The 25694-nt window shown below is 39.5% G+C and overlaps 1 protein-coding gene across 2 annotated transcripts in view; it reads right to left on the bottom strand.

The window, feature by feature from the left end:
• PKHD1 (PKHD1 ciliary IPT domain containing fibrocystin/polyductin) overlaps nt 1–25694 on the bottom strand; it is a 465580-nt gene that overhangs the window by 294050 nt on the left and 145836 nt on the right. For both annotated transcript variants that reach the window (XM_077999818.1, XM_077999819.1), the window contains exon 36: nt 23275–23487. In XM_077999818.1, the coding sequence (XP_077855944.1) occupies nt 23275–23487 (213 nt within the window). The remainder of the gene's footprint in view (nt 1–23274; nt 23488–25694) is intronic.

Genomic DNA, 25694 nt, shown 5'->3' with positions numbered 1-25694 from the left:
AAGAACATGAAAGATGTCTCATGGTGACTAAGGCAGACAGATGAACTCACAGAAAACACATTGTGAGAACACTTAGAAGCAAGCAGAAATGCTAAAAAGGGGAGAAGGTTTTGTGTGAGTCGGGGGCCACAGACAGTAAAATTTTTTATCACTATTGAAATATCCACAGGCTGAGCAGGCTCAGGGTAGCCTGGGGAGACTTCAGTTATATAACCAATAGTCAGTCCCACGTCTCTTAGCACTAAATCATCCTGAAATTACTACAGTGCATGTGTCTTCTCTCTCCAACTTACAGGTGGCACCATGACTGCTGTGCCCCTGCCTCATGTCTCCTTTATATTTGGCACAATTCCTAACACAGCACTGGACACATAATTAACATTCAATTCATAGTGGTTCAAATGAGCTGTTTTAAGTATTGCCTTCCAGGCACTCACTCGTAAACTCCCATCAGACATATGTCCAAGTGAGTATATAATATTCAATATGTAAACAGCAGAAAAAATTACAAACATTTATTGAAAACTTAGAATAACCCCAACCTATGCAAACTAGTTTCATTGTCAAGTAAGAAATCTTTGGTTTTTTATTTTTGTTATTTATTTTAACAGATTGTACAGATAGGAAACTATGATTCTTCAAGGACAAGATTATATGGTAATAGATATCAGCACAAAGTTCTGAAACTAGTTCTTCTGAATCTAAGACCAGAGAACTAGACAAGTAAATGGAATTTGTAGCCTCTGGAAATAGCTGCAAATTAACTGCACCCAATTAGCTTTGATGTTCAAAAAATTATTCTCATTACTTCATAAATGTTATTTAAATGTCATACAAGGTGGACCAACTGACTTCTCTGATGAAGAAAGCATTGCACACATTTTACATCTGAGTCATTTCTGTTCATAGAACTATTGAAACCCACGTTGGGTAGCTCCCTTCCTTTCTGTACCACAAATCAAAAAATACATAAAACTACAGTATAAAAAGCTCAATAATTTATGAATATGCTTAAATGAAAAAGGACTATGCTTTTAACTTGTAATTTAATACTATGTTTAATTACTCTGGGCTTTCGATGTTGACCTGTTAACCAACAAACTACTCATTTACTCCCACTAATGACTTCTACTCATAATTGTATTTCCTACAAATTATTGTTCAAGCATTTCAATGTCATTCATCCATAATTACACAGTCTCAGAGAACCATTCTTACTAAATGGGCATGGAGAAAAAGAAAATAATCTTTGTGGGTTAACACACTTTAAAATCACTAATTGTCCTCTGTTTGTTTATTTTGTAGGACTTAAATCTTTATTCTAAGAATAACTGCCAAGGCCTTTCAAAACCATTTAGGGTGGGAGAGGGAGAGAGGGAGAGAGAGAGAAAGAAAGATAAAAGAAAGAGAGAGGAAGGAGAAAGAAAAGGATAATTTATTAAAATAATGTTTGCATCAGAATAGAAATAAAGGAACTCACAAAAAATCTAGAAATATTGTCCTCAAATATATACACATTATTTCCCCCTGATTTCTGGATGCAACATCACCATCATCCACAGCAAAACATTGAATGCTGTATTGTGTGTGGATGAACATTTGTCAAGCACTAGGAAGACAAACACAAAGAACACAGTCCCTTTCCTCCAGGCCCCATGACCAGTATAAGAAATAGAAGACAAAAATCAGAAGTGCACTGTGCAAGGTGCAGAGTGACATTCAGTGATGTACAGACATGGAGCACTGCAGTCACACCAAGGGAGTGGTCCTTTCCAGGAATGCTTCCCAGAAAAGGTGATAACTGAGCTGGGTCTTGAAGGACAAGCCAAAGTGGGCCTGATGACAAAATGGGAAGAGTACCCTAGGCAACGACAATGATGTGTACGATGGTGGGGGACATTCAAATAACCACTACATATGTGGCATGGCCAGAGTACAAGTGTACAGAAGGTATAGGCACCTAGTGACTGTCCCTTCACTCTGAAGAGGTGAGCAGGATTCACCCAAAAATGTCTCACAGGCCCTCCCATAGCACTTAGAGTTTATCCTAAAAATTATTTGGAAACCACCAAATGAATATTTGGGATGAAATCTAAGAAATCACATTATTGTGAAACAGTTTTAAGCCCATAGTACACATATCAAACTAAGAGAAGAAAATCCTTAGTAAGAAAATGGACTTACTGTACATTGGGGAGAATGCGTCAAATCCTAAGACAAACAAGAGCCAGCCAGTAGGCAAACAGAGAGCCTGATGTGTTACTCTAGGAACTAAATAGATATCAGACCTCTGGAGCACACGAAAAGGACTGGGCAAAATAATGCAAGACTTTGTTGACCTGTTTTAAAGACCTCAAGTTGTATTTGAAATAGTTATATAAACAAATATATATATGTATATATATATGTGGGTGTATATATATATTTACTTTATATATATTTGTAAATATACTTTATATATATAAATATAAATATATACATTTACTTTATATATATTTGTAAAGATATATATATATATATCCTTATGGGTAAGATGTATGCTTACCCATAAAGAGACAAAATAATGCAGTAAAGAGAAAGTCTTATTCCTGGATGCAACTGGGGGCTCATTTCTCTCCATTCCCTGTCTCTTTTCTGCTATTGTTAAGGTCTGGATGCCCACTCAGTATCTATTGTGCCCAAACCATGTTTCCCAGAGTTCATTTCATCCCTCTGCCAGTAGAAGGTAGGATGCATAGTAGCAGAATGTGAGCTTTGAAGGGAGAAAGATGGGAAAATCCTGCCTTTCCATTGTTCCTCATTTCTGCCTTCCTCCCATCAGCATCTGCCCTGGATTCTCCGGGGATGTTCTCTAACAACAGCAGGAGGTGAGAAGTAACCAAAGGAGTTAGAGAAAGTCCATCAGTTGCTGATTCCTTCACCTCGCATCTGTACTGGCTCCTCCTGTATATACTGTGGCAGACACCCACCTCTGGGCAACAGAAGCTACCCTTAGGGAAGAAGGACTGAAAGTGCCCTATTACTAGTACTCAATTTTAAAAAAAAGAATTGAGACAGTAAAGCCTAAATGGAGAAAGAAATCCCCCTGATATCCCAGGTTAGAAATAGACTTACTTTCTGACATGATTTATCTTAAACTCAGTGGCCAGACGCTGTATTCCCACTGGCATTAGACAGCAAGGAGATTTAGTGGAAAGAGACTTTTGAGGACTTACCTGGATACGTAACCATGAGGTTTAAGAAAAATGTATTCCAAGTTCCAAACAACCAACTTACAAGGGTACTTTTTGAACCTAAACCATTTATGAATTGGGAGCAATCCAGTTCATTATACTTCAGAAAACAAGACTGTGACATTAGCATTAATATAAGGATATTTGGCAGTCCAAAGAGATGGAATGGGGCATTCTTCACAGACCACTTCCCTCTTTCCTTGAGAACCACATGCTGTGATTTCCCAAATGAAGGCAAAATCTAGTGGGGGAGCCTGTGTGAACTCAGCTATGTACCTGCACTGTGAGCCTTCTGTATCATCACTGGTCCATCTACAGTGGTACTGACTAAGCAGGACACATGTGGCTAGAAAGGAGAAGGTGGGCCAGGATGATCCTCTGAATGTGCAGATCAACTAGCTGTATCCACAGCTGAGCAGCAAACATGCCTACACTGTGATGAAAAGGAGTCGGGCACAAAGTCTTTTCCCAATGCTGAGCATGAGTCTCTTCCCATTCCTTTGGCACAAGGGTTTAGATCAAGGCTAACTAAGGACTGAGATTTGAAAGGTACAATGAGCCATACTTTGATTAATGGCCTTTTATATAGGTATTTTTTTAAAAAAAGCTAACTTTTGTTTCTACTCAATTGGAGCTTTACTGCTGCTACTTTGATTCAAAATAAGTGACTGAGAAGAATCAAAGGATAAATCTTAAAATGCCCAGGAAACAGTACACTGTAATATAAGTGGAAACATCTGGGACCCTGTTTCTAGCTCCTGTAAGGATGTCAGGCCACTTCAACAAACATCCTCTTAGAGATGCAAAATTCACTTGGTCACAGCTAAAGGCTTCTACAAAATGTCTTTAATACCTCCTTCTGTTCATTGTCCCCCAGAGAGATACAAATTCAGATGGATTTTTGATCAGATAATCATTTTGATAATCATCACCATTATTTATGATTTGGAGTGGAGGTGACAGTGAGGAGAGAAAGGGCCAATTTTTAGTAACATAATTTCTTTTAAGAAAAGCAACAAAAGTATAATGTTTAAAATAAAACCATAGAGAAGCAAAAAAAAAAAAAGACAAAACTACTCCAGATCTTAATACAACAGATTAATATGTATTTTTTCTATCATTACTTTTCTATGTTCATAGATTAACAAAATTTCATATTTAAGCAAAAAATACTATAATTAAGTACATACCATTTTTGTGAATTCACTTTACTTAATAGAGTGGGAACGTCTTTCAGCTCTATTATGTATTATTTGTCACCATGATGGTATCACAGTATTTCATTTAAATATGTGTATTTTATTTTCTAATCCCTTATTTCTTCATATTTAATTTGTTCCAATATTTTGCTCTGATAGGCAATGTAGATGTCAGTATTCTTAAACATGAATTTTTTACTATTTTTAATTGACAAATAAAAATTATATATATTTATGGTGTACAACATGATGATATATATGTATACAACATGAAAAAATTAAGTCAAGCTAGTTAACATATCTGTGACTTCACATACTTATCAATGTCTTGTGGTAAGAACATTTAAGATTACTCTCTTAGCAATTTTCAAGTATACAATATATTAATATTAACTATAATCACTATGCTGTACAATAGATCTTCAGAAGTTACCTAATCTTTGCTAACTTTGTACCCATTCCCCAATCCCCTTCCTCGCAGCCACTGGCAACTACCATTCTTCCTCTACTTCTATGAGCTCAGCTTTGCAGACATGTGGACACATAAGTGAGATCATATGGTATTTTTCTTTCCGTGCCTGAATTTTTTTCATTTTGCATATGTCCTTCAGGTTCACCCATGTTGTCACAAATGACAGAATTTCCTTCTTTTTTAAGGCTCAATTGTATTCCATTGTATGCCATGTTTTCTTTAGTCATTCATCTATTGAATGACACTTAGGTTAATTCCATGTCTTAGCTATTGTGAATAACGCTGCAATTAACATGAGGGTACAATGATCTCTTCAACATACTAATTTCCCTTCCTTCCCTACATATATTCAGAAATGGGATTGCTGGATCACATGGTAGTTCTACTTTTAATTTTTTGAGGACCTTCTATACTGCTTTCCATAATGGCTGTACTAATTTACATTCTCACCAACAGTGTACAAGGCCTTAATCCCTCTACTTCTTTTGTTTTGTTTTGTTTTTTATTTGTTTTTGTTTTTGAGATGGAGTCTCGCTCTGTCTCCCAGGCTGGAGTGCAGTGGCGCGATCTCGGCCCACTGCAAGCTCGGCCTCCCGGGTTCACACCATTCTCCTGCCTCAACCTCTGGAGTAGCTGGGACTACAGGCACCCGACACCACACCCAGCTAATTTTTTTGGTATTTTTAGTACAGACGTGGTTTCACCGGGTTAGCCAGGATGGTCTCGATCTCCTGACCTCGTGATCCGCCCGCCTCTGCCTCCAAAGTGCTGGGATTACAGGCGTGAGCAGCCGGTCCCAGCCCTTATTCCCTTTTCTTCACATCCTCACCAACACTTATCTTTTATCTTTTCAGTAACAGTCATTTTAACTGGTGTGAGATGATAGCTCATTGTGGTTGTAACTTGCATTTCCCTGATGATTAGTGATGTTGGGCACTTTTCATATTCCCATTGGCCATTTGTATATTGTCTTGTAAGAAATGTCTACTTAGGTCCTTTGCTCATTTTTTAAATAAGGTTGTTTGTCTTATTATTGAATTGTTTGAGTTCTTGGGCATAATTTTTGTGCATACTTATGGTCATCTCCTTAAGATAAAATCCTGAAAGTGGCATTGCTGTATCAAGAAACATACCGAGTTCTATTGCTCCCGTAACTAATTACCACAAAATACAATCTTTTAAAACAATACAAATTTATTATCTTAACATTCCGAAGGGCAGAATTCTGAAATTAGTTTCACTGGGATAAAGTCAAGGTGTTGACATGGATGCTTGCTCCTAGAGGCTCTGAGAGGAAAAACTATTGCCTTGCCTTTTTCAGCATCTAATAGCTGCCTGTAGTCCTTGGTTTATGACTACTTCCTCCAACTTCAAAGCATATCACTTTTATCTCTGCTACCATCATCACATCACCTTCTTTTCTGACTGACTTCCCATCTCTCTCTTATAAGGACCAATGTGATTATGTGGGGTCCACGTGGATGATCCACGATAAACTCTTCATTTTAAGATCTTTAATCACATCCGCAAAATCCCTTTGGCCAAATATTTTTTTATTATACTTTAAGTACTAGGGTACATGTGCACAACGTGCAGGTTTGTTACATATGTATACATGTGCCATGTTGGTGTGCTGCACCCATTAACTCATCATTTATGTTAGGTATTTCTCCTAATGCTATCCCTCCTCCCCTCCCCCAACCCCATGACAAGTCCAGGTGTGTGATGTTCCCCTTCCTGTGTCCAAGTGTTCTCATTGTTCAATTCCTACCTGCAAGTGAGAACATGCAGTGTTTGGCTTTCTGTCCTTTCAATAGTTTGCTCAGAACTATGGTTTCCAGCTTCATCCATGTCCCTACAAAGGACATGAACTCATCCTTTATTATGACTGCATAGTATTCCATGGTGTATATGTGCCACATTTTCTTAATCCCATCTATCATTATGGACATTTGGGTTGGTTCCAAGTCTTTGCTATTGTGAATAGTGCCACAATAAACACACATGTGCATGTGTCTTTATAGCAGCATGATTTATAATCCTTTGGGTATATACCCAGTAATGGGATGGCTGGGTCAAATGGTATTTCTAGTTATAGATCCTTGAGGAACCGCCACACTGTCTTCCACAATGGTTGAACTAGTTTACAGTCCCACCAACAGTGTAAAAGTGTTCCTATTTCTCCATATCCTCTCCAGCACCTGTTGTTTCCTGACTTTTTAATGATTGTCATTCTAACTGGTGTGAGATGCCATCTCATTGTGGTTTTCATTTGCATTTCTCTGATGGCCAGTGATGATGAGCATTTTTTCCTCTGTCTGTTGGCTGCATAAATGTCTTCTTTTGAGATGTGTCTGTTCATATCCTTCACCCACTTTTTGATGGGGTTATTTGATTTTTTCTTGTAAATAGGTTTAAGTTCTTTGTAGATTCTGGATATTAGCCCTTTGTCAGAGGGGTAGATTGCAAAAATTTTCCCCCATTCTTTAGGTTGCCTGTTCACTCTGATGGTAGTTTCTTTTGCTGTGCAGAAACTCTTTAGTTTAATTAGATCCCACTTGTCAATTTTGGCTTTTGTTGCCATTGCTTTTGGTGTTTTAGTCATGAAGTCTTTGCCCATGCCTTTGTCCTGAATGGTATTGCCTAGGTTTTCTTCTAGGGTTTTTATGATTTTAGGTCTAATATTTAAGTCTTTAATCCATCTTGAATTAATTTTTGTATAAGGTGTAAGGAAGGGATCCAGTTTGGGCTTTCTACATATGGCTAGCCAGTTTTCCCAGCAACATGTATTAAATAGGGAATCTTTCCCCATTTCTCATTTTTGTCAGGTTTGTCAAAGATCAGATGGTTGTAGATATATGGTATAATTTCTGAGGGTTCTGTTCTGTTCCATTGGTCTAGCTCTCTGTTTTGGTACCAGTATCATACTGTTTTGGTTACTGTAGCCTTGTAGTATAGTTTGAAGTCAGGTAGCGTAATGCCTCCAGCTTTGTTCTTTTTGCTTAGGATTGTCTTGGCAATGTGGGCTCTTTTTTGGTTCCATATGAACTTTAAAGTAGTTTTTTTCCAATTCTGTGAAGAAAGTCATTGGTAGCTTGATGGGGATGGCATTGAATCTATAAATTACCTTGGGCACTATGGCCATTTTCATGATATTGATTCTTCATATTCATGAGAATGGAATGTTCTTCCATTTGTTTGTGTCCTCTTTTATTTCGTTGAGCAGTGGTTTGTAGTTCTCCTTGAAGAGGTCCTTCACATCCCTTATACGTTGAATAGGTATTTTATTCTCTTTGAAGCAATTGTGAATGGGAGTTCCCTCATGATTTGGCTCTCTGTTTGTCTGTTATTGGTGTATAGGAATGCTTGTGATTTTTGCACATTGATTTTGTATCCTGAGACTTAGCTGAAGTTGCTTATCAGCTTAAGGAGATTTTGGGCAGAGATGATGGGTTTTTCTAAATTTACAATCATGTCATCTGCAAACAGGGACAATTTGGCTTCCTCTTTCCTAATTTAATATCCTTTATTTCTTTCTCCTGCCTGATTGCCCTGGCCAGAACTTCCAACACTATGTTGAATAGGAGTGGTGAGAGAGGGCATCCCTGTCTTGTGCCAGTTTTCAAAGGGAATGCTTCCAGTTTCTGCCCATTCAATATGATATTGGCTGTGGGTTTGTCATCAATAGCTCTTATTATTTTGAGATACATCCCATCGATACCTAGTTTATTGAGAGTTTTTAGCATGAAGCGCTGTTGAATTTTGTCAAAGGCCTTTTCTCCATCTATTGAGATAATCATATGGTTTTTGTCTTTGGTTCTGTTTACATAATGGATTACATTTATTGATTTGTGTATGTTGATCCAGTCTTGCATCCCAGGGATGAAGCCAACTTGATCGTAGTGGATAAGCTTTATGATGTGCTGCGTGATTTGGTTTGCCTATTGAGGATTTTTGCATCTATGTTCATCAGGGATATTGGTCTAAAATTCTCTTTTTGTTGTGTCTCTGCCAGGCTTTGGTATCAGGATGATGCTGGCCTCATAAAATGAGTGAGGAGGACTCCCTCTTTTTCTATTAATTGGAATAGTTTCAGAAGGAATGGTACCAGCTCCTCTTTGTACCTCTCGTAGAATTCAGCTGTGAATCCATCTGGTCCTGGACTTTTTTTGGTTGCTAGGCTATAAATTATTGCCTCAATTTCAGAGCCTGTTATTGGTGTATTCAGGGATTGAATGTGATGGGTTCGAACATCCTCCTTTAGCTCAGAGGCACTTCTTCCTGATTTAGTCTTGGGAGGGTGTATGTGTCTAGGAATTCATCCATTTCTTCTAGATTTTCTAGTTTACTTGCATAGAGGTGTTTATAGTATTCTCTGATGGTAGTTTCTATTTCTGTGGGATCAGTGGTGATATCCCCTTTATCATTTTTTATTGCATCTATTTGATTCTTCTCTCTTTTCTTCTTTATTAGTCATGCTAGCAGTCTATTTTGTTGATCTTTTCAAAAAACCAGCTCCTGGATTCATTGATTTTTTGAAGGGTTTTTTTGTGTGTGTCTCTATCTCCTTCAGTTCTGCTCTGATCTTAGTTATTTCTTGCCTTCTGCTAGCTTTTGAACGTGTTTGCTCTTGCTTCTCTAGTTCTTTGAATTGTGACATTAGAGTGTCAATTTTAGATCTTTCCTGCTTTCTCTTGTGGGCATTTAGTGCTATAAATTATAATTTAGTGCTATAAAGATCCGCTGTTAGTCTGATGGGCTTCCCTTTATGAGTAACCGGACCTTTCTTTCTGGCTGCCCTTAACATTTTTTCCTTCATTTCACCCTTGGTGAATCTGACAATTATGTGTCTTGGGGTTGCTCTTCTCGAGGAGTATCTTTGTGGCGTTCTCTGTATTTCCCGAATTTGAATGTTAGCCTGCCTTGATAAGTTGGGGAAGATCTCCTGGATAATATCCTGAAGAGTGTTTTCCAGCTTGGTTCCATTCTCCCTGACACTTTGAGGTACACCAATCCGACGTAGATTTGGTCTTTTCACACAGTCCCATATTTCTTGGAGGCTTTGTTCATTTCTTTTAACTCCTTTTTCTCTAAACTTCTCTTCTCACTTCATTTCATTAATTTGATCTTCAATCACTGATACCCTTTCTTCCACTTGATCAAATTGGCTACTAAAGTGTGTGCATGTGTCATGTAGTTCTCGTGCCATGGTTTTCAGCTTCATCAGATCATTTAAGGTCTTCTCTATGCTGTTTATTCTAGTTAGCCATTCGTCTAATCTTTTTTCAAGGTTTTTAGCTTCTTTGTGATGGGTTCGAACATCCTCCTTTAGCTTGGAGAGGTTTGTCATTACCGATCTTCTGAAGCCTACTTCTGTCAACTCATCAAAGTCATTCTCCGTCCAGCTTTGTTCCGTTGCTGGCGAGGAGCTACGATCCTTTGGAGAAGAGGCGCTCTGATTTTTAGAATTTTCAGCTTTTCTGGTCTGGTTTCTCCCCATCTTTGTGATTTAATCTACCGTTGGTGTTTGATGATGGTGACCTACAGATGGGGTTTTGGTGTAGATGTCATTTTTGTTGATGTTGATGCTATTCCTTTCTGTTTGTTAGTTTTCCTTCTATCAGTCAGGACCCTCAGCTGCAGGTCTGTTGGAGTTTGCTGGAGGTCCACTCCAGACCCTGTTTGCCTGGGTATCATCAGCAGAGGCTGCAGAACAGCAAATATTGCAGAACAGAGAATGTTGCTGCCTGATCCTTCCTCTGGAAACTTCATCTCTGAGGGGCACCTGGCTGTATGAGGTGTCAGTCAACCCCTACTGGTAGGTAGCCCAGTTAGGCTACTCAGGGTCAGGAACCCACTAGAGGAGGCAGACTGTCTGTTCTCAGATCTCAAACTCCATGCTAGAAGAACCACTACTCTCTTCATAGCTGTCAGACAGGGACGTTTAAGTCTGCAGAAGTTTCTGCTGCCTTTTGTTCTGCTATGCCCTGCCCCCGGAGGTGGAGTCTACAGAGGCAGGCAGGCTTAGTTGAGCTGTGGTGGGCTCTACCCAGTTCGAACTTCCCGGCCACTTTGTTTATCTACTCAAGCCTCAGCAATGGCGGATGCCCCTCCCCCAGCCTCACTGTCTCCTTGCAGTTCAATCTCGGACTGCTGTGCTAGCAGTGAGCAAGGCTTCATGGTGGTGGGACCCTCCAAGCCAGGCGCAGGATATAATCTCCTGGTGTGCTGTTTGCTAAGACCATTGGAAAAGCACGGTATTAGGGTGGGAGTGTCCCGATTTTCCAGGTACCATCTGTCATGGCTTCCCTTGGCTAGGAAAGGGAATTCCTCGACCCCTTGGCACTTCCTGGGTGAGGCGATGCCCTGCCCTGCTTCGGCTCACACTCTGTTGGCTGCACCCACTGTCCAACAAGTCCCAGTGAGATGAATCTGGTACCTCAGTTGGAAATGCAGAAATCACCCGTCTTCTGTGTTGTTCACGCTGGGAGCTGTAGACTGGTGCTCTTCCTATTTGGCCATCTTGGAGCCCAACCCCCTTTTGTGAAATTTTTTAAGGTAATGTTCCTGGGTTCCAAGGATTAAGACATGGACATACATGGGTGTCATTTTTTAGCCTATGGTTGAATAAACAGTGCTGTGAAAATTGGCTATTCATTTGAAAAAAAAAAATAGATAACTAACATAAACTATATCAGAATAAATTCTAGATTGATTAAAATAAGGGTCTGATAACTTTTTTCTGTAAAAAATCAGGGAGATAGTAAAGAGTTTGGGGTTTGCAGACCATGTGGTCTCTGTCATAATGACTGAACTTTGCCATTATAGTGCAAAGCAGCCATAGATAATACCTAAACAAATGGGTGTGGCTGTGCCTCAATACAATTTTGTGTATAAAAGCAAGGAATGGACCAGATTTGGTCCATGGCTCATAGTTTGCTGACCCTAGTTAAAGACAGACACAAATGTGAAAAAAAAAGAAAAGAAAAACAAAAAGTAATAAAAGAACCAAAAAACAAATAGGTAAATTTTTATATAGTCTTTGTACAGAAAAGAGTTGATAAACATAAAATCAAAGGCAGAAACCATAAGAGAAAATATTTGTAGATTTGCCATCACAAAGATTGGAAAACTTCATAGAAGTACTAAAAGGTAAATAAGGTGTAAAAAAAAACCAGTTCTTTGTACCTCTATCAAGGATTTTACAAAGGAAGCTATAAGCCAGAAAGCCCCAACTGAGATCTCAAAATAAGCTGAAAAAGTTAAAACTGAGGAGACTGTTTCAGAAAGAGATATATTCTGCCTTTCTGCCACAAGTAAATACCAGCTATGTGTACACAAAATAGAAGCAAGCCCATGTGTGTCTTAAGTCCATGAAGAAAATGGAATGAGTTTTAGTTACATCCTCTTCCAGGCCCCAGTTTCATCATCTCCAAAATGAAAGTAACAATCCCAGTCTTTCATGCTTCACAGGGTGATTGTGAGAGTTAAATGAGAGGAAAGAATGGGAAGCAGCTTTGAAAATTATAAAGTGCCAGGATCTAGGTAAAATCCAATTTTGACAAATACTGAATATAACACACAATTCAATGATACTCTTTTTCCATGACCAGGCTGAAAGCAATACTATTAATAGTATTGCTTTGATGATGCATATGGAAGAATTCTCTTTGAAGGAAAAATCACAAGCTTCTGCCTATGTAGCTTTCCATTTACTTAACAAAGTTGAGTTTCTTGTGGTTCTCAAAAATGTAAAAAATGAAGATCTAGACCACATTAACCATTTAGTAACCTAAAAGAAGGTTACTACTGAAGCATGAGGGTGGCCAAGGGGGACAGCTGAAAAACAGGACAGAAGGTTTAAGCAGGAACCTAAATCAAACAGTGCCTAATAGCCACGCTAGAAATTTCGGACTTTACCTTAGAAACAATAGAAAGCCACTGAAGAGTTTTGAGCAGCAGCACAATATAAACAGATAAGTGTTTTCAAAAGATCACCTTGGCTCCAGGGCAAAGAATGAATTGGAAAGAACAAAAGTGACAACTAGAAGATAAGTTTAAAAGCTTACACAATAATCTAGGCATAAGTTGAAGGTACCATAAACTAAGGTGACAGTAATGGAGGTAGAGAGAAGGATAGGGGCTCACAAATTATCCAAGAATTAAAATCAACAAGACTTAGTGATGGACATGATAAGAGGAATGATAAAGGAGGTATCAAGAATGACAGCCAGGTTTCTAGCTGAGAGATTAATAGAAAACAGTAAACACCATCCCATCCTTAGACTAACAATGGGGCAACTTCACCAAATCGAAAGTGTAAACAAATAATAACAATGATAATAACTGACATTTATTGAGTACTTGCTCAACATCTGCCATTCTGATAAGTACGTTACATGTTTTATTTCATTTAAACCACATAACAAATATCATGAGAAATATCTTAAAATAATGTCCTCTTTATAGATGGGAACTGAAACACTGAGATTTTTTTTTCAAGGTCCACTAGTTAGTTCATGGTAGAGATGGGATTTGGACCAAGCAGTCCACTTCAAGAGCCCAGGCTCCTCACACTTACCCAGAGGAAGATGAGTGAGTGAGGACTCTATGACAGAGCAAAGTCAAGCTCATCTAGAGAAGATGCAGAATGCAAGCAAAGATCCTCACATCCTAGCAGGAAAATGGAAACTATAGAAATTTTGAAAGAAAGAGATGAACCTTGGAGCTAGATACTTTCCCTTGAGAAGCTTTGTGTTAAGATGAGAGACTTGAAATCCTCGTTTGTCTAAACCATGATACAGAGTCAGTTATAAGGTTTGCTTTGGTGACTGTGATGGTTAATTTTGTGCATCAACTTGACTGTGTTATGGGGTACCCAGACCTTTGGCTAAATGTAAATTGTTCTGTGTGTGTGTGTGTGTGTGTGTGTGTGTATTTCTAGATGTGATTAACATTTGAATCAGTAGACTAAGTAAAGAAGATTGCCTTCCTTAATGTGGATGAGCTTTATCCAATCAGCTGAAGGCCTGAATAGAACAAAAAGGCTGAGTATGAAGTAACTCGAACTGAGACATTGGTCTTATCTGGTCTTCAAACTTAGACTGAAGCATAGGCTCTTCTTGGATCTCCAGCTTGCTGGTTTTCAGACTATAACTTACACCATTGGTCTTCGTGGTTCTTACGCCTTTGGACTTGGATTCTCTATCTACTTCTCTCTCTCTCTTTTTCTCTCTCTCCCTCTTTATCTCTCCCTTCCTCTCTGTCTCTCTCTCTCTCTCTCTCTCTCTCGAATGCCTTATGACTCAAATGGGGCAAAAAAAAAATCCTGAGGCTTTTGCTCAAGTTTTTCATTCACTTATTCAAGCAAAAAAAGTATTTTTTAAAGCATATTATGAGTCCAGGCACTGTTCTAGGCAATGCAGATTTGAATAAAAAAAAAAAAGGAAAATCCTTGCCCTCACGATGTATATATTCTTCTGGAAGAGGCAATAAAATACATTCAAAAAAATGTGAAAAGTAAACCATACATAATACATTAAATAATGTTGAAAGCTAAGGAGGAAAAAACAAAAGGAGTGATGTGAAATGGTGATGGGGAAATGTTGAAATTAGGTCAGAGGTCAAACAGCCATTGGGAAAGAGGCATTCCCTTTCATCTGGAGCCACAAGACTGCCATTTCTGCCTCCATGTGGGTGGAGTTTGACTGAAAATGAAGCCAACTCAGGGGAAAGCAGAACCAAGAGTCGCATAGAAACAAAATCTTAATGACTTCATTGGAGCACCTGGACTCAGCTGTGCCTCAAGTTTTTTCTTTTCAGTTATATAAGGCAATAAATGCTCTTATTTTTTGTTTGAATTGGGTTTTCTGTCACTTGAAACCAAAAAAAGACCTGACTAATGCCAACACTTTCAAGTACATATAGAAACTTAAAGTACCTTACAATGTGTTTCTAAGTGGGGTTCCTGCTGTACTTGGATTATTGAATAGCTAGAACTCATTTCTAATTAGCAGCATACATTTACATGCAAACACCTAAAATTAAAAGACCTTAAAAACAGCATGTTCACTTAAATGTGTTTAAACAAGTTCCCTAAAGTGTGGTTTATACTATTAATTTAAGGAACCCTTTCTTAAAGATTGTTCCAAGGTTACTCTTGTCCAGATCGAATGATATTTTAGCAGATACATTTCTGCCACTGTAAATAGAATGGTTATACAGTGTCATTTTAGACTTTTTTGAAGTATTATTAGACAGAACAGAAAAAATACCTTATTTTTTGTTGGTGGTGTTGGTTATATTTTAAAGGACACAGAGCCAGGGGTCAATCTTCATCTGCTCAAAAGGGAGGACCACTCATCAGCAACTGGCTGTCCTACCATGCTAGGGTTCCAAGTACACTAGGACCATGCTCACTGGTGTTAACTCAACTATGTCATTATGATCTGCCACAACACGCCAGCTGACCAGAACCCCAACACTGTATTAAAGCTCATTTAAATTTAAGATTAGAAAAAGCAATAAATACATGTTTAATTTTCCTCATCCTCCTTTCTCCATTCCTCCCCTCTATTTAATCTTCCTTCCTTCCCAGTCCTAAATAAAAACCAACAAAACAAAGCCAAATAACAACCACAAAATGACAGTGGCTCTCCCCTTCAACCCCACATCCCTCTAGGGCACCCTTTTTACATATATAGCAGATTGTTAGGTGGGACTTCTGCTCCTCTAGAACCTACCAGGAGGACACATGCATGGAACCAGGAGATGATAAGCACCCCACATTATAGGGAAGCCACAGACAGGGAGAAAACATCTCCTTGGGGCTTATTAAAAGAAAGCTAATCTAACTCTGCCACTTTTGCCATTCCTGGAGCGGAGTCTACTCCATCATTTATGAATGACCAAAAACAAGGAGATTCAAAGGAATCCTGAGATATGGGAATGAGCCATCAGCCTGGGTGAGCTAACCTTGGCCTTTCCTCCCTATAGAGCCGTTCCTTCCTATAAAGCAAGGTGTGAAACTACTTCTCTCTTATTAAGCAAAGAGAGAGGGCTGCATAAGTATCAATCACAGAGTGACCTGTAAGAAGGGGAGACTGGCTTCTTTTCCCAGGTTGAATGTCTGCATATGCAGCCTATTTGCTCAGCTGCTCATGCCTATCTAAGCAGGGGAAACAATTAGAGAGAGAAAGAGCAGAGCAGAGAAAGGGGTAATAAGTGGAACATCATGTGGATTTGTAAGTTTCCTCTGGATAGTTGAATTGTAGGGAAGATAGCTTGGCTTGAACCAACTTTCTAGTACTCCACCAAGACCAACCCCCAAGGTGGACGCTAAGGCGACTGCAAACCCAGGTGGGGCTTCCACACTGGGAAACTGTGCAGTGGAAAGGCCTCCTACAAGACTCCAGTGATTTCATGCAGGCATCTTAGGAGGGAGACTCAACAGTCAGCAATTACTATTCAGAGAGGGAGCAACACCCAACAGAGGATATAGGCGCACAGTTAAGTACTAAGCTTGTTAAACTTCTTACCTTACCTCTTCCACCTGCCCCAATCCTGAGAATATGAAATAAGAAGGATTAGAGGAAGAGTGAGGGAGCAGACCCTACCATTCCAAGGGCCTCAAGTTGAAGCTTTGGGGGTGAGGAAGGGAACATTAAATAAACAGGAGACTTAACTTTTAAACTAGATTAATCAGGATTGGCATTTTCAATATCTGAAATCAACTGGAAAGCTATTGGTACCCAAGAAGTTGTTAAAGGACAAGAAAAAGGATCCCGATCAGAATACAGACAAAGACAGTGACTAAAGAAAAATAAAATCTATTCTGAGTCAGACTTCTGTCTGGAAGGCTTACATCGACCAAACATCCCTAAAAATGAGTCTCTTGCATTTGCTCAACCCTGTGGCAAATTTACACACCACATCAGCTCAAGTTTCCCATGAAATCACAGGTAATATTTTGTGGTGATAAATGCAAGGGGAAAGCAGAGAACCTCTTCAATATTGAGGAAATCCACAGTTCATGGGAAGAAAGAAGAAAATCCATAGCATATACTAGAAAATGAGATTTCCTAAGACCTTGGGATAAAGCTTTTAAAATTGCAAGCAACACTGAGATTTAAAATTTGAAGTTCAATCACAGCAAAACTTTTCAATAATATATATATATATAAACTTCTTCTATTTGATGGGAACCTTACTAGTAACTTAATGAGGATTTTTGTTTGCCTGATCTCACACACTTGTTTTATTCAGCCTAAATGCAGCCTAAATAACCAACATTAACTTTACATATTGAGTTTATACAACAGTATTGTACTATATTTGAATATTTCTGTCTATGAGTTTCAGTCACCTTGAGATTTCAGGCTGAACCAGAAGTCAAAGCCTAAGGCTTTAGCTCAGAGAACACCTATGGTTTTGTCTTCCCCGCACCTCTTCTTTCTGGGTCTGGTTGCCATCCCCCCTTTTGGTGAACAGCTTCTCAAAATATACATGCACAAAAACACCCAAACATACACACGCATGCACTATAATACACACACACACACACACACACACACCCCCCACACATCACCCTGGCCTCCCTGGTCAAGGCAGAGCTGCATCTCTTCACATGGCCTTGCATTCCTGGACTTGACGGTTGGTAAAGAAGTGAAAAGGTGACTTGAGCTTGGACAGTCACAGTGCACTTTCCCCCTGGGCACCATGTATAGTCCTTAGTCTGCTAGGTAACTCTAGCAAGACTTTGGGAGGCCTTCCCTGGTTATTTTTTGAAAAGAATACAGAGTTCCTCTCTTTGGTAGTAGAAAATCAAATTCCACATGAACTCAGGAAGTCTCAATAACCATAGAGAAGAAGGCAATAAGGACTAGGAGAGAGTGAAGTCAATACATGCAGAGACAACCAGAGTAAGAGACTGAGGGGTGAGTCCCGCGGACATTCAGACCCCTGAAGGCAGTCACGTCTAAGGCCATTGTCTTTCTCTCCATCCTGCATTTTGATTACAAGAATTCATAAATCCTTGGTTCTAAGTTTGTTTCCAGTGGGCTTCTGTCCCCTAAAACCAAACAATTTCAGAGTAATAAAGCTACATATAAAAATGCCATGTCATAGCTCTGGTTTGTATCTAGCTCAAGGGAACAAGAGACAGAATAAAAGGGAGGAGTCTTGGTCGAGAAGAAATAAGTAAAGAATGGGGCAAGAGGAGACAGCATTAGAGACTATTAATCAGGTGACGAAAGAGCGGAGATTTAAAAATATCTTGGATATTTGAAACTGTTGGGTAAGAGAAACTGTTATGACATGAAAACAGGCTCTAGAAAGTTTCACCCTACATCAAAGAACAGACTTTATAGAAAATGTCCCAGAGCTAAATCAGTCTTCGGGAAACAGGAATCATGCAGAGAGGGCCTGGACACCTCAAAAGGATCCATACACCACAGTTAAAAGAATGACCCAGTAGAGTTTTTTAATCACAATTTTCACAGTGGAACTCTTTCTTCTAACCAACTGTTACTCTGAACACAAATATATAACAGATAAAAGCAATAAATCAATACTTGAAAATTTTAAACCTTTATTATTTGATCTCCAATATTCATTGTTTAGGGAACCTCTAAATCCCCTCCAGGAAACATTTGGATTTTGTGGAGCACAAGGTGAAAACCACTGACCAGAAACACACTCCCACACATGTGCCTGTTCCATGCACTTTATACCATGCTGAAAGACAGCCTGATACTCTAGCAACTATGAAAATACTGTACATCACACAGTACTCGTAGAAACCATGGAATTTACATGCAGATACTTGGTACTTTTAGAAGGAAAAGAAACTATATCTAAGCTTGCTTATTTAGACCACTGCTTTTCTTCTTTATTCCTACCAAATTCTCATGTTCCTTGCAATTGCACTCATGCTTTCTTCAATCATGCCCCACATACTGCTTTTTCTCAGGAATTTCCATTTATATTTAATGCCTATATATTGTAATTTCTTGAAAAGGACAAAGACAGAAGTCCAGCCAAGGCCATGAGACTGTTTTTCTCCTAAGGAACTGTCAGCCAAATTTCTCAGGGAGGAACTGGAAATGAAGTGAGAGACATTGATAAATTTCTCTGCTGAACAATCAATAAAAGCTCCACCATCCTGCTCAGATTCCCACTGTGGAAGCAAGAGCCATAATTACACTGTCAAAAATTTAAGCTGCCCAGGCTGACAGCAACCCACTTGAAAAATGACAAGTGATTGGCACTCAGTTTGGAGTGGAGAACCTGGATTGGCAGACAGAGTGATGAAGGCAAAAGGCAAGAGTGAAATTTCCTTATTGACTATAGCTACCCAAACCCCAGACCGCCACTCAGGAGGAATCCTGAGACCCTTTAGTCACATTAGCGCATCAAAGTGAGCAGCTGACAGAAGTTACTAAACAATCTGAGCTCCACCAGCAACTCAGAACCTGTCTCATCTACTCCCGAACAAACAGAAACAGAAAAGATGGTGCTGTGTGTGGGTGTGTATGTGCAGGTGTAAGTGTATAAGAGTGTGGGACTTTTCCTACATTCAAAGAAATACATGAAATATGCTTTCAACTCCATCTTGCCTTGTGACAGCTGAACACCAACGCCTGTTTGCTTAGCGATTTTAATCTAAGATAAAAATCAGCTGGAGCCGAAGGGTTTCAAAGGGCAATAATAAAGAATGAGATGGAGGGAGAAGGTGGGAAAGTGATCGGACTGACATGCAGACCATTTGTGTGATTCTACACGACCTGAGCTGGCGTTAAATTAGAATCCATTCAGCATTGCTGCTGAATATTAGGAACCAAATGTCTGCCAAGGGCCTCGTTTGCTGGGCAGTGCCCTGCTTTGGACTATACTGGGACCTATGCAAATAGTTTCTAAGAAAGCCTTTATTGTAACCACTCCCGGGAATGGTGGTTATCCATGACTGGGAAGCAGCTGCACCAAGAGAGATTAAAATCTAAAGGTGTTGCCTGGGAGGTGGGAAGAGAACAGAAGATGCCTGGGAATGTGGGTACCGCATGATATCCAAGGTTAAAACCCTTCTGTTACTTTGATGAAAAGAAATAGACAATAAAATTAATATGGAGAAAAATCTCTAGGTAGATTTTGAAACTGAAGCCCCCACCACCGCCATGCCCCATATTTTCTCATACCTAAAATAAAATACAAGATCATCAGTGATGGGTACTCAGTGCTTTTGGAAAGGGGAAAGGATTTTATCAGAATAACAATAACACTGTGTTTTGTGTGCCCAACACTCTGGAGCACTTCATGAGCAGTAAGTTTATGAAGTGGGAACTGTGTTTTTTGGATTTTTTAGAGATCTGTTGAAGATCATAGCTGATCTGTGGCAGAACGGGGCCCATTTCTGATTCCAATTCGATTAACCACTAGAATAGTGTTTCTCCGAGTGTAGTCAATGGGCCACCTGAGTCACATCACATGTACATTTCCAAGCCCAGAAATCTAGATTTACAAAAACCTCCCCAAAAGGGTCTTCTGTGCACCAAAGTTGGTGAATCTCCTCATTATGTTATCCCGGGAAGCCGAGTGAATGCTGGGTCTTTAGGGACTTCCTGGGTGCAAAGCAGTGAATCAAGTTGCTCACTAAATTGGATACTCGACGGTGAAAGAAAATTAACTTTTTCCTAAAGCCCCAGTGTCACTAGATCCTCCTCTGGCCCTGGCAAAAGGCCAGTGAAATTATGTAATGATTTTAGCCATGATATACCACCATGCTGGAGGGGGAAATCTGTCTGAGACCTCAGGTGGTGAGGGAGAAGTGACAGGAGAGGATAGATGAGCTGCACATGGGGCTGCAATTCTCTGACAGATACATCAGGAAAGGAATCCCTGTCACCCAAATGGCTGAGCTCTTTTCTACCTAATATTTCTTATGCTGCAGCATCAGATCAGAGAGGAAACAGCTTGATCTTTGCCCATGTTCAATGGGCAAGCTCTGTGATTCAGGTGATCCTAGTCAATTATCTGTCCTAAACGCTTTGGGGAATGTTTAACCAGTTTAGAAAATGGCCTGATCTGAGAATATGGGAAAAGGGGGAGGGAGAGAGAGCAGGGAGAAGGAGAATGAAGGAGTGGGATGGAGGAAAGGGGGGAGAGAGAGAGAGGAGGGAGAAAGAGAATAAAGAAGAAAGAGGGAGGAGAGAAAGGGAGGAAGGGGGAGAGAGAGAGGAGGGAGAAGAAGAAAGGACACAGAGGGAGGAGAAAGAGGAAGGAGGAGATGGAAATGAGGAAAGCAGAGGGAGAGGAGGTCTCATTCTCAATATCCAGTAACATCAGATGGCTGGAGTAGCAGCATTTTTTCTGAACTTACAGAATTTTTGAAACATATTAGAGGCATCTACTTTGCTTCAATTGCCCCTTATTGACTGTAAGCAATGAGACTAGGGATTTTCTTGACATTTGCTTAATCACAAAGGCTTACATGCACAGGGTACATTTAAAATATAGGCACAAAAGGTATATTTATGAGTTCTTTCACTGATTCTTCACACTAGAGCATGAGAATTAGATGAGCTTGGAATGAAAGAAGCAGAATAAAAGAATTAGGAGAGTTTTCATTTTTCCTCATTTGAATTCCTATTTTCAGTAAGAGTTGTGCTATCTGCATCATACGGGACAGTGGCTCTCAACTCTGAGGATTCCTCCTAAGCCTGGGGTCCTCTGGACGATCTATGGGCTGGCTGAACCATAAATATACACTAACTTATTCCCCAGATGTGTTTTCTTACTGGTAAAAAGCAGCACATTGCGTTGGTGGCTTAAGAGGCCATTGAGCTAGAGCAAACATTTGAAAACCATGGCTGACATGGGAATAGATCCTGGGCTACAAAATCAGTGTAGTTGTTTGCTGATGAAGACAGGAGGAAAAAAGGTCTCCTTGGAAGTTGATCACAGAATCAATATAGTAAGCATTTTGAATTTCTGTCCAATGAGTTATGGGGTATTTTTAATCTCACAAAATTTGATCCCCAGTGTCTAGCACACTGGGTAGCCCACAGTCAACACTTAATAAATGCTCGAGGAAAAGATCTTGCTTCCTCTCATAGTAAGCCAAAAGAGGCACAAGCATGCTTTTTGATAAATAATGATTGGGGCCTGCGGTCGGTATGAGACAGAGTCTGGACAAAGAAAAATGGCAGATTCCTCAGCACAGCTCCATGCCCTCATCTAGAGCAATTATCCCATGACAAGTGGATTATTTTGTGTTGCCAATATAGAAATATCAACGTAAATTACATTATGTTTTCTGGAGATTGAGTCACCTTCTGGAGCCCATATTTTTGATCTGCCTTTGGCTCATGCTATGCAACCAAAAGCACATAAATACCCACTGAAATATGCTTACTCATTATTTTATACTGATATTTTACAGTTGATACTAAGGATTATCCTGGCACACTTGGTAATTTTCTGACTCTCAAGGGGAAAAAAAAAATGTCCATTTTGCAAAATGGAATGAGATGATCAGAAAGCAAATAAAGTTGGAGCGGAAACACACTGTAGCCTAATCTCTTTTGTCCTAGGAATCCTTAAACGCCCCACCTATCTGTAAGAGGATTCTAAGTAGAAGTGTAATTAAACACTGCTCATGGGTTAGGTGGTTGGGGGAAACAGGAAGAAGTTCAACAACCAAATGAGGTTGTCTGTATTTGATTTGGGATACCAGGCTTCTGCATGTTAAGAGACATCTGTACATGCTACGTAATTGTATCGGTCAGTTTTCACTAGGCTGCGCTGCATTTACTAATGCAAATCTCAGTGACTTAAGACAAAGGCTTATCTCTCACTCACATACATGAAAGCAGTAGGTCATCTGCAGTACTGCCTCATGTCGTCTTCATTCAGGTTCTAAACAGAAGGAACTGCCCCTATCTGGGACAGGCTATTCTCAAGTGGCAGGAAGAAAATGCAATGGCTAAAGCATAACAGGTCTTAAAACCTTCACTTGGCCATGCGGTCCCCCATTTCTGCTTACCTTCCACTGACCAAAGCAAGTACAAGGCTAAGTCTGCTCTTGCAAAGGGTCCAGGAAGTATGGTCCACCCACAAGGAGGCACTGAAAGTCACCTAACAGTGGGTGGAAGTATACACAATCCTCTTACAGAAAGGGGAGCAAATAATTGGGAACTGTAGTGTACTCTGCCACAGGAATCATCACAGTTTTACTTGTTCTTTAAGCAAATAGTGCCTTGTTCTAACTGACCTGGTTGGCTGAGCAACTATAGTCAAGGACTTTTAAACAGTTTTATCAGTTTCCACTGCTAGACACAGCTCTACTTCATTTCCTCTCATCAACTGCCTCACTCACCGTGCAGAGAAAGAGTTCCATTCCTCACAGCCAGGAACTTGACTCCATAGGGAAAGAAGGGAGTTGAGTGGGAACTCCCATAGAGTGTGATCTGAGCTCTGCCTTGGAAGGGCTTGTCTTCAGATCCAATCCGGAGCTCTCCACCATCAGAAACAAGGATGGCGTGCGCCCTGAGCTCGATGGGTCCTGGGGCCATGAAAATCAGCTTGCCCCCTAATAGACAAAGGGAAAATTGTCAGTCCCTGGGAGGATAAGGCTTACCGTTTTGTCAGTTTCAATGCCTGATGAAATCACCTTCATTTAAATACTTCTGCTGGAATGTAAACTTATTTTATCATGCTCTCTCTTGTAGAAGCACAATAGGGTAGACCAGACATCCAGGAGTGGAAGCACTATGATTTAGCCAGTTTAGGTTAGCTATTACTATTCTCTGCTGCTTCATTTATTACATTTTCATGACAATAATCTAAATGTCCAGCAATTTAGGAATGGTCAAATAATGTAGGAGAAGATCACTAACTTTACCATTTAACAATAGATAAAATTAAGTACAAAAAAAAAAAAAAACCTGGGACATAAACACATAAACAAGAAATAGGGCTAGAAGAAGATGTGCCAAAATTGTAAGAATTATAGTAAAAGGAAATGTAACTAGGGCTAACATTGTGGCATTTGTAGCATTTTAGTTGACCAACATCCATTATACTTTATTTTGTTAACATACCCTAATTTCCTTGAGGTATTGCTCTGCCCCATTGACTAGAGCTGAGTGGAACTGTCAAGCAAGACATCTTATCCTACTATGGCCAGAGTCACATACTCGGGCTTTAAGAGAAATATGGAGCAAAAGGGAAGAGAGAGAGGAAATGTTGAGATCTCAGTTCCTGGGGTGGCATTCTAAGGAGCCTGGGAAGAACACCTGCTTCTGAGACACCCACCTGCCCACCTCCCTACCTGCCCCACCGCCCACCGCTTGCATCAAATGTTTTGATTCCTATGTATTTCTGTCCCTGATTTTTCAGACTGTTTTCCACTGATTAGTAGGTTGCCCAATATCTTCCCAATAAATTCCACTTTTAAAAGAACAGCTGGGTTCTCTTATTGGCAACCAGATAACCTTAACTAATACATATACTGTTTTGCTCTGATGTCCAAATTTTCAGTAACATAAGAATATTAGTTTATAATAGAATTATTTTGTATTATGAGATTAAATAATTTAAAAATTAAAAAGATATTTTCATTTTTATATCTTTCTTCAAAAAGGTTTAGAATATTTACATTTTACATAGAATTTTCTCAATAATGTCAAAATAATTAAAGCATTCCATATAAATAAACACTTTAACCTCAATAAGCTATTTAGTCCATCTTCCTCCTGCAAGTGGTTTACAAAAACACCAGACTAGACTCTTCCATCCTGTAACAAAGTAGTCAGAGTTGTGTCTTTATATCAGACACACCAGAGGTCCTCTTTTCTAAATCCAACAATAATTTCCCATCTCACTCAGAATAGAAGTCAGAGTCCTTACACTGGGCTACAAAAGGTCCCTCATGATTTGTTACCTAACCTCCAATACCTCTCTAATATCATTTTCTAACGCTTACCTGTTCACACATATGCTCCAAACATATTGGCCTGCCTGTTAGGTCTCAAACAGGCTTCAGGGCCTGCGCATAAGCTCTTCCCTCTGGAACATTCTTCTGACATTCCCGTGAATATCATGAATAAGAATTATCAGAAATATCAGAAATACCTGGAATGTTATCGGAATTATCAGAATGTTCTGTTATTTCCATGGCTCACTCTCCCTTGTTACTATTCAAATGTTAACTTCTCACTGAGGCCTTCCCTCTCTAGTCTATATAAAATAGCACACCCTAGCTCCTTGCTTAAATGTCTTTTTCTTCGTAATACTTGATATCAGGCATATTATATATTTACAGTTTTATTTTCTGCCCTTTCCCCACCAGAATGCATGCTTCCTGAGGGAAATTATCTGTTTTGTTCACTTCTAAATTCTTGGTGTCTAGAAAAGTTGCTGGTAGGTAGTTGGCACTCAATATACAATTAATTGTTGAGTGAATGAATGAATGGACATATCTTTTTGGAGATTCTGATTTAAGTGGCTCTATTTCTTTATGTACAAACACACACACACACACACACACTCCCATTTTCTCAGAAAGGATGTTGTTCTTATGCTTAATCTATAAGCCCACATAGTGTCTCAATGAGCAAAGGGGGGCAAAGGATGTAGAGAGAGCAAAGTAACAGAAATGTCTCAAAAGGCAGATTCTACTATAATAAGAAGAGTTGTGGTGAGAGGCAGTAGAGGGCAAAGACTCTTCATCTGCTAATGTAGTCATAAATCCAGAGTGCCAAGCTATTGAGTTGAGTTTTTGTTGCTTTCTAGAAA

This window comes from Macaca mulatta, chromosome 4 (assembly GCF_049350105.2).
Source record: "Macaca mulatta isolate MMU2019108-1 chromosome 4, T2T-MMU8v2.0, whole genome shotgun sequence".
NCBI classification, from domain to species: Eukaryota; Metazoa; Chordata; class Mammalia; order Primates; family Cercopithecidae; genus Macaca; species Macaca mulatta.
This window is presented reverse-complemented; position numbering and strand designations above follow the sequence as displayed.